The sequence below is a fragment of the Humulus lupulus genome, chromosome 3, assembly GCF_963169125.1.
Source record: "Humulus lupulus chromosome 3, drHumLupu1.1, whole genome shotgun sequence".
Classification (NCBI taxonomy): domain Eukaryota; kingdom Viridiplantae; phylum Streptophyta; class Magnoliopsida; order Rosales; family Cannabaceae; genus Humulus; species Humulus lupulus.
Genome location: NC_084795.1, coordinates 62,436,825 through 62,449,962, shown reverse-complemented (window position 1 = coordinate 62,449,962; position 13,138 = coordinate 62,436,825). Strand labels below are relative to the sequence as shown.

At 36.1% G+C, this 13,138-nt stretch overlaps 1 protein-coding gene across 1 annotated transcript; it reads left to right on the top strand.

Moving 5' to 3' along the window:
* The first annotated feature begins 2,717 nt into the window (after positions 1 to 2,717).
* On the top strand, positions 2,718 to 9,524 carry LOC133822746 (aluminum-activated malate transporter 9-like). The gene is made up of 6 exons (XM_062255186.1): positions 2,718 to 3,292; positions 3,453 to 3,590; positions 3,694 to 3,963; positions 4,186 to 4,322; positions 4,494 to 4,640; positions 8,595 to 9,524. The coding sequence occupies exons 1-6, from the start codon at positions 2,938 to 2,940 to the stop codon at positions 9,312 to 9,314; spliced, it is 1,767 nt and encodes a 588-aa protein (XP_062111170.1). The 5' UTR covers positions 2,718 to 2,937; the 3' UTR covers positions 9,315 to 9,524.
* Positions 9,525 to 13,138: the final 3,614 nt, after the last annotated feature.

Genomic DNA, 13,138 nt, shown 5'->3' with positions numbered 1-13,138 from the left:
CCTATTGTTTCACACTCTGGTTTTCGTTATTTTTTACTACTTGTTGATGATTTCTCGCGGTTCTCTTGGATTTATTTTTTACAAACTAAGGATCAAGCTTACTCTACTTTTCTCACTTTTCAATCTTTAGTAGAGCATCAATTTGATACCAAAATTAAACAGGTCCAAACTGATGGTGGGGGTGAGTTTCGACCCCTTGCCTCCTTTTTCTCCAAGATTGGTGTCATGTTACGCATCAGTTGTCCCCATACAGCTGCTCAAAATGGGTGTGTCGAGCGAAAGAATCGTCATGTTGTTGAAACCGAGTTAACCCTCTTGCATCATGCTCATGTACCCCTCATTTTCTGGCCTTATGCCTTTCAAACAGCTGTGTACTTAATTAATCGCATGCCTACTGTTATTCTCAATCATCAATCTCCTTATTCTCTTTTATACAACAAACCACCTTCTTACGCTCATCTTTGGGTCTTTGGCTGCCTTTGTTTTCCCTTCCTTCGCCCTTATAACGATCATAAATTACAGCTGCGTTCTAAGCCATGTGTGTTCTTGGGATATAGTTCTCAACACAAGGGGTACTCTTGCATTGATCCCACTACTTCTCGTGTCTATGTTTCCCGTCATGTTGTCTTCAATGAATGCTCCTTTCCTTTTTCTGCTCCTTCTTCTCCTTCCTCTACTACTTCTCCCACTTCTTCGTCCTCTAGTTTTCTTTCGATTCCACCAGCACCTTTTCCCACTCTCTCCTCTCTTTCTCCTCCCCTTTCTCCTCCTCCTTCTTCTTCTCCCTCTATTTCTTCTCCTTCGCCGCCTTCTTTACTACCTTCTACCTCCTCTTCTCTTGTTTCCCCTCCTTCTTCTTCTCTCTCTCCTTCCTCCCCTCCTCCTTCTGTACCAGTGATAGTAGATTTACCTGACCAATCTGATGCACCTACTATCCCTATTACTAATGTTCACCCGATGACTACTAGAGCTAAAGCAGGCATTCATAAGCCTCGGGTGTTTGTTAGTGTTTATGCAGGTTCAGTTCCTAAACCTCAAACCTTTGCTCGGGCCAACAAGTCTCCTGAATGGCGCCATGCTATGTCTCTTGAAATTGAAGCACTTCATTGCAATGGGACTTGGACATTGGTTCCTCCTCCGCCTAATGTTACTATTATTGGGTGTAAATGGGTTTATCGGCTCAAGCTTAAGGCTGATGGTAGTATTGATAGGTACAAAGCCCGCTTAGTGGCCAAAGGTTATCACCAAACAGAGGGGTTGGACTATTTTGAGACCTTCAGCCCTGTTGTCAAGGCAGCCACGGTTCGATTGGTCATTTCTCTGGCTGTTTCTTTTAATTTGCAGATCCGACAGCTCGATGTTTCCAATGCATTTCTCCATGGGGATCTTTCTGAGGAGGTTTTTATGCAACAACCTCACGACTTTATTGATACACACAATCCTCATCTTTTCTGTAAACTTCATAAATCATTATACGGCTTGAAGCAGGCTCCCCGTGCTTGGTTTCACAAGCTCACTCATGCCTTACTGTCCATGGGTTTTTCGGCTTCAACTTCTGACAGCAGCATGTTTCTTCATCGCACTGCAAGTGTCACAACCATTGTTCTTATTTATGTCGATGATATCATCGTGACTGGGAGTTCTTTCACGGCTCTTACTGCCTTAATTACAGCATTGCAGCAGCGTTTTTCCCTTAAAGACCTTGGTCCTCTGCATTATTTCTTGGGCCTGGAAGTTGTTCGCACACCGCATGGTCTCCATTTATCCCAAGCTAAATACATTCATGACCTGTTGGTTAGGATTGATTTGATTGACACCAAACCTGTTGCTACCCCCATGGTTACTGGCACTCCCTTCTCTATTCACACTGGCATCCCTCTTACTGATGGAACTATATATCGCAGCACAGTTGGTGCTCTCCAATACTGCACTATGACTCGTCCCGACATCGCCTATGCCGTTAACAAGCTTTGTCAGTTTATGCATCATCCGACTGACGTGCATTGGCTTGCTGTCAAACGCTTATTACGTTACCTCAAGGGTACTCCTCACTATGGACTCTGGTTTCAGGCTTCACCTGATTTTTCTTTTCTCTCCTACACTGATGCGGATTGGGCCTCCTGCCCCGATGATCGTCGCAGCACCAGCGGTTACTGTATTTTTCTTGGCTCCAATCTTATCTCGTGGTCCTCCTCTAAGCAAAAGGTCGTCTCTCGCTCTAGTACCGAGGCCGAGTACCGCAACATTGCAAATGGCACATCTGAACTCACATGGCTTGAATCACTTCGTCATGATATTGGTGTTCCTTTGTCTGCTCCTTCTACTCTTTGCTGTGATAATCTTAGTGCTACTTATTTGACAGCCAATCCTATTTTACATGCTCGCATTAAACATGTCGAGATTGACTTTCACTTTGTTCGGGAACGTGTCGCTGCTCGCACTCTTCATGTACGCTTTGTTCCTTCTGCAGAACAACTTGCTGATTGCCTGACTAAGCCTTTGGCTTCTCAACCTTTTCAGTCTCTTCGAACCAAGCTCACCGTGCTCACTAGCCCGTTGATCTTGAGGGGGGTTGATAAGCACCAGATGTAATTATGCATATATTAGTGCATGTTGTGTAAATACTAAATAATATAGGGTCCTCTCTTAAGTGTATATATAGACCCTTACTCATTGTACTGTAACAAGATATACAATATACAGAATATTCAGCATAACAAACTTTCTCTCTCTTCTCCAAATACATATTAAGACAGTATTTTATACTTTCTACAATTATTTTATTTTATTTTAAAATCACTCACACCACAAACAACAAAATTCATATAAGATATCTTCTATAAATTCTTTTTGTGCAGGATGTTGTGGTGATTTGAGCAAGAGATAATTAAGCATGCGTAGCTAGCTTAGCTAGAAACAAGAAAGCATATATATAATATGGATCCACTGTTTGGGCGTAATTTTGCAGACAAGAGCAAAGAAAAGCTTCTCATCTTAGGCAGCTTTAAGGGAGTAAACGACGACGCTGAGGAAAGAAGATGGGGATGTTGTACGTGTTTCACATCGATGAAGAAAAAGATGAACAAGTTACTGAATGAGTCGGTGGATTTCGCCGGGAAAGCATGGCAAATGGGCCGGATCGATCCACGAAAACCCATCTACGCCATGAAAATGGGCCTCGCAATGGCCTTAGTTTCCTTGCTCATTTTCTGGAAAGATTCCTATCATAATATAGATCAGTACTCTGTCTGGGCAATCCTCACCGTCATCGTCATGTTCGAGTTTAGCATAGGTAACTAACTACTAACTCCTGCAATATCATACATATATAACAAGGATTAATTCTGTCTAGATAATCTAAATGTGCGGTTAATATATATCTTCAAATTTTGAACTAATTAGTCTTAAATCCTTAATATAACTTTAATTGATTTTGTTTAATACATGCGCAGGTGCCACTTTGATCAAAGGGTTTAATCGTGGACTGGGAACGTTGATCGCTGGAATACTGGCTTTCTTCTTTGCTCAGCTCTCTTTACTGGCTGGGAAGCGGGGTGACATTGTAATTGTCATAAGCATCTTTGTAGTAGGTTAGTATATATGTTAATAACACTTATTATTTCATTAATTAAGCACTAACTAATTGATAAATAGTTGTAAATTAACTGATTTTGGATTTGGTTGTCGTTTAAGCATTTTTTGCGTCGTATTTGAGATTGTACCCAACAATGAAGCCATACGACTACGGGTACCGAGTGTTCGTGATAACGTTCTGTATTCTAATGCTTGCTGGGAATAGAACTGGGCAGTACAACGAGGCAGTAATTTCTAGGTTGGTGCTGATCGCTTTGGGAGCTGGCGTTTGCTTCGTTGTTAACATTTGTATATTTCCAATTTGGTCTGGGGAAGATCTGCATAGCTTAGTGGTTAAAAATTTCAAAGGCGTTGCTTCTTCTTTAGAAGGTACACACTACTAAACGACGATAGATCCAATATTATTCACTTAAGTCCAAAGCTAATTAAAACTATCCTATTTGGAAACATTAGGGTGAGATTGATATTATAATAATGCCAAGAGTTATGTCCAACAACATAATAAGGTGGCATATGGTGTAATAGTCTCACATATTTAAATTTAATATTTAATTATTGGGCTGAAAAATTTTTCATATTAATTATAATTAGGTTGTGTAAAAGGGTACCTAGAATGCGTTGAGTACGAGAGAATACCCTCCAAGATTCTTACGTACCAAGCTGCAGAGGACCCACTCTACAAGGGGTACCGAACGGTGGTACAGTCTTCAAGCCAAGAGGAAACTCTGGTACACTAAATTCCACTATGATTATCCTCTATATTTATGAATAGAAAGAGAAAATATAAGAATAACATTATTCATGTTATTATTATTTCGTTGGTTTGCCACTTTAATTAATGACTTTCTTTTTCTCTTGTCTACTTATGGACATTTTTTTCTTCAATTTATGTACGACAGCTGGAGTTTGCAGTATGGGAACCACCTCATGGACGTTACCGGATGTACCAATACCCTTGGGAGAACTATGTCAAAGTGAGTGGCGCCGTCAGACACTGCGCCTTCACCGTCATGGCCCTTCACGGCTGCATTCTTTCTGAGATACAGGTCAGCTGCCCTCTAATCTTCCACCAGTATTCATTACAATATCTACATATACATTTCTAACTATTCAAGTTGAGTATTATTATTTGGGTGCCCAACTACTATATATTTTTTTGATGTAGTATATCGTTATTAGTGTAAATGTACTATAATTTTTTTTTCTTGTGTGCCATTTATATAATGTGGCATACCCAAATCTAGATTTAAACAGTGCACTAATATGACATCTTATAACATATTTTTTGGTCATATATAGAAATAATTTGACATGAACTAAATAAAATATCACCCGTTACGTACGTTAAAGTAATCATTATTATAAATAATATGCTTTATTAGTTAGCTAGAAATAAATTTGGTTTAGTTATTCAACTTTTTTGTCTTATAGGATGTACTGCGTTTAATTAATTAATTAATTCCAAACTATGCATTGAATACGTACAAAGCTTATTTAGCTTTGTCTAGTTCGAAGCAATGAAAAGGAAGTTACGTGGACATGAGTAAAAATTTGTTGTCCCCAATACTCCGCGTCTAGCCTGCCCAGTTATAATAACTTGACATGTGGAAAAAAAAATTAATTATAAAAGCATCTTAAAAGGTTTCTTAACGTAACAGACGTTAAGTAATAAGTATTCTATTTCTCCACCATCTTTCCATGCTTTTTTCTTTTTCTGAAAATGGCTCTCTCTCTCTCTCTCCCTCTTACCCACTTAATAGTGAATACCTCTATGTATCTCACCAAAAAATAAAGATAAATCAGAAAATAAGGAAGAGCGAAGAAATGAAATGAGGAAGAGCGAAGAAATGAAATGCAAACCCAAAATTTAAGTTCTTGTATGTAGATAGCCAAGTCATATGGCACTAATTTAAAAGTAAAAGTATAGTATCGAAACACATAAAAAATGGACTGATAGAAAAATTCAAAATTATTGGTGTCTAATATGATTAATCTACTCTCAACTAAAAATTTAATCACACCATAGTCAAGTCAATCGCATTTTAATTTTTAAGTGATTCTAAAGAAAGTCTTAGAAGGATATAGAAAAGTCTTCTAGTTCTGTAATTTTATTTTATTCTTTTTTTGAAATTTTTTTTTACAGTTCTGCAATTCTTTTTTTGTACGTATCAGTTTTACAACTTTGGTGTATTGTGGTAGAAGTTTTCGATATTTGGTTAGTAAAGAAGAAAGAGAAATAGTGGAAAATAGGAATAGTTAACGTTTTTTTAACAAGTAAATAATAAATGTCAACTTTAAACATATTTTTCTAATTAACTTTTTTTGCCACGTGTAAAGTTATTTTACGTGGGGCAGGCTTGGCACAGAGTATTGGGACAGCATATTTTTATTCAGGCAGTGCCTGGAAATTTCATAAAAGATATAATAATAATTGTTTTTTTAGTAATGAATATTTCATTAAAAACTAATATAAGATAGTAATATATCCAGAGAAAAAAAAATAGTTCTTTAGGTATACAAATTTTTCATTCATTTTAAAAGCATATATAATTAATCTATGTTTAAAATAAATTTAGACTATGAATACTTTAGGAAAATTAGAAAACAAACTTGTATTATTTTCTAATGACAAACTTAACTCAATAAAATATAAGAATTGTTTAGAACGCATGAATTAAATGCAGTCAATCATTTTCAAAGCTAAACTCAAAGCCACACCTCCTTTTTGGAAATTAAGAACCAACCTACAAACATACGAAAAAATCAAATTCATGTTTGTATTAAACATTTAGGAAGAATATACAATAATATAAGTATATTTTTTATATATAAAGAAAATATTAATTAGAAAATTAAGATCCAACTCTAAAATAATAAAAATAAATAAAAATTTATTTCTTATTATAACTCATACTTTAATATTCTTCATAGTCTTCAAAATTTTGATAACTCAATAATATAAGTACTATGTAATCCTAGAATTGAATCACAGAGTACGTGATGGAGAATATAGTGGAGAAATGGAAATATCCAAAAGTGAATTCTAATTAACATTAACCACAGAAAACTTGATGCTTTATGCATCATAAAATACCTTATTTTTTGGGTATGACAACTTCAAAAAACATGAAAAAAGAATGCTTTTTTTGAATAATTGGACAAGATTGCCCTTTCTCTCTCTCTCATCCAACTTCTCTCTCAAACTCTCTCTATTTCTCTATAACCACGGGACCACCTCCCCACAGTGGCAAAGCACACCATCTCTCCACGCTTCCACTTCCATCGACTTCTCTATCTCCCACTACCATTGAAGTTGCCACCTCCTACCACCATTAAAACTCTTTCATTACTTTAATTTTTAATTTTAATGATGAAAATTCAATCGAAAACTTAAATCGAATAGAAGATTCACCTAAGACACTAATTTATGGATTTTGAACACTTATGTACAAGATTTTTTTGGTTTTATTTGCATTTTTTTTTCAGATCTAAAACTTAATTGGCAGAAAAGTGATGTCTAATGATACAATTGCGACGGAGCATTAAAAACATGGTTTTTAGGCCAAAACGATGCTTAATGATGCAGTAACGATGCATTTGTGATGGTGGCTTCCTAACGACGCATTAACGATGCGTTTGCGATGGTGGCTTGAAAACATGAGTTTTAGGTCAAAACGATTTCTAACGATGCGTTTGCGATGGTGTCTTGAAAACGTGTTTTTTTAGGCCAAACAATGACTAACGATGCATTTGCGATGATGACTTAAAAACATGAGATTTTGGTCAAAACGATGTCTAACGATGCATTTGCGATGGTGTCTTGAAAACATGTTTTTTATGCCAAACAATGTCTAACGATGTGATAACGGTGGTGGCTTGAAAACATGGGTTTTAGGCCAAAATGATGTCTAATGATGCATTTGCGATAGTTGTTTGAAAACATGTTTTTAGGCCAAAAAAATGATGGTTTCAAGCCACCATCTCAAATGCATCATTATCACATCGTTAGACATCGTGTTCGCCTAAAACTCATGTTTTTAAGCCACCATCACAAATGGATCGTTACAACATCGTTAATGCATCGTTAGATATTATTTGGCCTAAAATATGTTTTCAATATACCATCGTAAATACATCGTTATTGAATCGTTAATGCATCGTTAAGAATCGTTTTGGCCTAAAAATCATGTTTTCAAACACAACATTACAAATGCATCGTTACCGCATCGTTAATACATCGTTAGACATTGTTTGGCCTAAAAACATATTTTCAAGACACCATCGCAAACAAATCGTTATTGCATCGTTAATACATATTTAAGCATCGTTTTGGCCTAAAAACTATATTTTTAAGGCTCCGTCGCAATTGTATCATTAATGCATCGTTAGACATCATTTTTCTGCATATTTTTAAGTTTTTAGATGTGAAAAAAATGCAAACAAAACTAAAAAATCTTGTACATAAGTGTTCAAAATCCATAAATTAGTATCTTAGGTGAATCTTTCATTCGATATAAGTTTTGGATTGAATTTTTCATCATTGAAATTAAAAAAAAATTAATGAAAGAGCTTTAATGGTGGTAGGAGGTAGCGACTTCAATGATGGTGGGAGGTGGAGGCGTCAATGGAAGTAGAAGTGTGGAGAGGTGGTGTGCTCTGCTGCTGTGGGGAGATGGTGTTGGTGGTGTCGTGGTTATGGAGAATTTAAGTGACAAGTTGAAGGAGAGGGAGAGAAAAGGAAATCTTGTCCAATTATTAAAAAAAAAATCATATTTTTGTCATATTCTTTAAAGTTAGCATACCCAAAAAAATAGGTGTCTTATGATGCTTAAAGCATCAAGTTTTCCTTAACCAGCTAGATGGAAATACAATAACAAATATCTGCTTGATATACCAATAACTGTTCAAAAATACCAATAATTGATATATAACAACATCAATTACAATCTATAACTCATAACATGAATAATTGTGTTGGATTCTTGTCTGTGTATATGTAGGCTCCCGCTGAGAGAAGACAAGTGTTTCGTAGTGAGCTTCAAAGGGTTGGAGTAGAGGGCGCCAAAGTCCTTCGGCTACTCGGAAATAAGGTAGAGAACATGGAGAAGCTTGGCGTCGGGTCTGAAGACATACTCCATGAGGTTCACATAGCAGCAGAGCAGTTGCAGAAGAAGATTGACCAAAGATCTTACCTTCTAGTCAATTCAGAGAGTTGGGAAATCGGAGGACGTTCTACTATTGATCATGATCATGTTCAACTCGAACTCGAACAAGACCAAAACATTTCTAAGGATGAGCATCATAATGACAGTAGTATAAATTATAATTTTGGGCAGCTGGGTTTTAAGTCATTGAGCGAGACAATACTTAATCTAGGGTCAGTCACAATGAGTACTCACACACCTACTGGGGCTGTGTTGAATCAGGAGGACTGTGATTCTGATCATCTACAATATCAAACAATGTCTTCAGAAGAGTTGACTAAACAAACGTCGTGGCCATTACAGTTGTCATTTGGTAATGGTGAGAGGGTGGGAAACGAAGATGTTAATAATGAGAGCAAGACCTATCAGAGCGCGAGTGCTTTGTCTCTGGCTACATTCGCTTCACTTTTGATTGAGTTTGTGGCTAGGCTTCAGAATGTGGTTGACTCCTTTGAAGAACTTAGTGAGAAGGCGGGGTTTAGAGATCCCAAGGTTATGATCACGTACGCCAATTGAAAAGAATGGGTTCTCTGGGTTTTCTGATAAATTCACTCAGTGCTTGCTTCGGCTTCAAAAGTTGAGTTTTATAAATATATATATATATATATGTTTAATGATCTCATGTATGCAGATCATTCATTGTGAGGTATATGATGCTCACCAAACTAAAAAAGAATTGATATCAATGAATATGAACCGGGTTGCGTTGCATATATTTTCCTTTTAGTGTATGTTCATATATGTTGGTTGAGTAAATTTAAGCTCATCTTTTAAAACTCCATTTGTTTGTTTTGATGAAGATAGCAGATAAAAGACAATAGATGTACGCTTAATTCATTTTGTTGGCCTTGAATTTGATTAGTCCTTCACATCCAAAATATGTATATAAATTAATTATTTTTAACAAAAATTGCAATTAAGATTTTTCCTAAACATAGAGGAGAGTACATTTGGAATAAAACATTAGACAAAAACATGTGTTGATGGTGGTTTTTCACAACAATTAGTTGGGTTCAAGTGAAGTTTATGGGCCTAGACCCATTTTGAGCCTATAAAGGTGCTCATGGTCTCGAATCATACTCTGACCCATCTAACTGAGATCACCATAACGAAATTTGTCAAAGCCTATTCTACGAGCTCGTGGCCTTGTGTTCACACCTTTTGTAGCCCAAGAGTTCCACGAATTATGCCCTACTCTGGCCTCTGATGTTTCAGAGTTTCTAGAGTTGGCCTATCATCTACTCATATAATACTAGGAATAAAAGCACATCATTATCAAGAGGCTAATCCTCAAGTTACTCATGCAATGATGCATGAAACCTTTTGTGGTGGCATGTAGACTTGACAGGTGGGTGTAGCCTCATATCTATTTACATAGGCCAAAGTTCTTGCAGTGCTAAGAACAACCTACCTCAATATGATCAACTAACCAAACTCAACCCCTAGATGCTTACTCAATTCAACAATTAGGAGCAATTCAAACTTTGTCGGCCAAAGGGAGCTCAACCATATTATGTATTTCAAGTCAAAGATTGAGGTTTAAACTTTCTCTATTGCTACATACTCTACTTTCTCTTACAAATACTCTCTCAATCCTAAGATCATTTACTCTCATATATTATCATACTAAATCCCTAGCCAAGATCAACCTCCTTTCACTCTTGCCTTAAGTTGTACCCAGTATTAAAAACAAATTATCCTCAACTCTCACTCTCATATTTTCTCACTTCTGTATCAGTCTTGATGATTTGTTTGTTACAACTGAAATAACACATAAAGGTACAATATATATACATATTAAAAAGAGGAGAAAGCTAACATATGTCTTTAAGTGAAACGACTCAGTGAGATGTCGTTTAGGCCTTAAGTTATGGGAATTAACTTTCCAACAATTCCACCTTCATTCACAGAACTGCAAGGCCTGCATCATTATAGTGCACTGCGACAAGAAAAAACACTCACCTGAAATCATCCCTCAGGTGAGTTGCCAACTCTAAGTAAGTTTAAGGAGTAGTAAAACTTACTCTTTGGAAGGATTTTTGTGCCATAGTCAGCAAGGTTTTCTTCTGTGGGAATCTTCTCCAAATAAAACTCTTTTTGTTCCAACTTCTCTCTAATCTAGTATAGTCTAACATCTATGTGCTTAGATCGTTCATGATAAACTAGATTTTTGCACAAATGGATTGCTGACTGGCTATCCGAGTACATTGTTATCTTAGATTTGAGCATCTTTAATTCCTTCAATATTCCTTGTTGCCAAACTGCTTCCTTGAAAGCTTCTGTTGAGGCTATGAACTCAGCTTCAGTTGAAGAAAAAGTGACTATTGGCTGAGGTTGAGATTTCCAACTGATGCCATTATTATTGATAGTAAACATGTATGTTGTAGTAGATTTCCTATTATCCTTGTTGGAAGCAAAATCAGAGTCGACAAAACCTTCTACAATAAACTTATCTTCAACCTACTTATAGATTAAACCATAATCTATTGTGCCTTTAATATACCTCAAGAGCCATTTTAGTCCCTTCCAATGTTCAACACCAAGGTTGGACATAAATCTACTAAGAACACTTAGAGCAAAAGTCAAATCTAGTTGTTTACCAACCATTGAATACATCAAAGAACGAAGAGCCATGGAATATGGATTCTTGCCGTTTCAAACCTTTCATTATCATTCTTTGGTGCTTGTGTTGCTGTGAGTTTGAAATGAATAGCCAGTGGTATTTCAACTTCTTCACAGTCAGACATGTTTAGTCCTTTAAGAACTTTCTCTAATTATTTTGATTGAGAAAGTTTCATGATACCTTTGCTTCTACACCTTTGTATGTTTATCCCAAGTATTCTTGAAGCAGATCCTAAGTCTTTCATATTAAACTCACTCTTGAGATCCTTTTTAAGCTCGTTTATCTGCCTGAAGTCTTTGCTCATTATGAGCATATCATCAACATAAATCAATAAAAAAAATTGTTTCCTGAGTTCCCACATCTTTGAAATATAAGCATGTATCAACCTTGATCTTGTAAATCCTGTTTCGGTAACAAAAGAGTCGAACTGTTTGTACCATTGTCTTGGACTTTGCTTTAGTCCATATAATGATCTTTTGAGCAGACAAACCAAATTTTCTTTCTTAACTTCCACCTTAAACCCTTTTGGTTGGTTCATGTACATTTCTTCATCAAGAGTACTATTAAGGAAAGTTGTTTTAACATCTAGTTGCTCAACTTCAAGATCAAATTGTGTGACTATGGCTAACATCATTCTAATGGTTTTAAATTTAACAATAGGTGAAATTATTTATGTGTAATCCAACCACTCAACTTGAGTAAAACCTTTTGCAACTAACCTTGCTTTATATCTCTTTGGTTCTTATGGGGTTACTCCTTCCATTACTTTATAAATCCATTTACATTCGATGACTCTCTTTCCTTCAGGCTCAGGCACTAGCAACCATGTTTTGTTTCTCTGGAGTGATGACATTTCTTCAATCATAGCTTCCTTCCACCTAGTAGCTTCATGACTGGTTATGGCTTCTTGATAAGTTCTAGGCTCTATTTCAATGAAGGTTTTTTAAGTTGTGAGCATAACATCTACCTCTCCAAATCTAGTTGGTGGTCGTATCATTCTTCTCTCCTTGTCCCTTGCTAATTGATAATTCAAAAGATAATTTCCAGTAGGCTTCTGAATTTTAGTTTCAGTAGGAACTTCTGATGTGTTTTCTTGATCAAATTGCACATACTCAATTGTTATTTCTTTCTTGTTTATAGATTGTTTCAGCTCAATGTCAGTTGCTGTGTTTCCTTTATTTCCTGCACTCACAGAGACTTTCTCTTCAATCAAGCAAGGCATATCAAATTCATTAAAGATAACATCTCCACTAGAAATAATTTTAAAACCAGGTTCAAATTTTAACCACAATCTATATCCTTTTGACCCTTCTTGATATCCAAGAAAAACACATTTTAATGATCTAGCATCAAGTTTGTCCCGAATATGTAGAACAACCAAATGGTTTTAAATGAGATAAACTAGGTGCACAACCTGGCCATTTTTCTTCTAATGTAATCATGTTAATGGCTCTACAAGGACTCCTATTAATAATATAACATGTAGTAATGACAGCTTTTACCCCAGAAACTTTTTGACAGACCCGAATCTATGAGCATGCACCTAACTTTATCTAGCAATGTTCAATTCATCATCTCAGCAACTCCATTTTCCTGAGGGGTATCTCTAATTGTTCTATGCCTCAATATACCATTTTCAGCACAAAAATTGTCAAATTCAATATTAATAAATTCCAAACCATTATTAGTCCTAAGCACTTTTAGTTTAGAGCTAGTT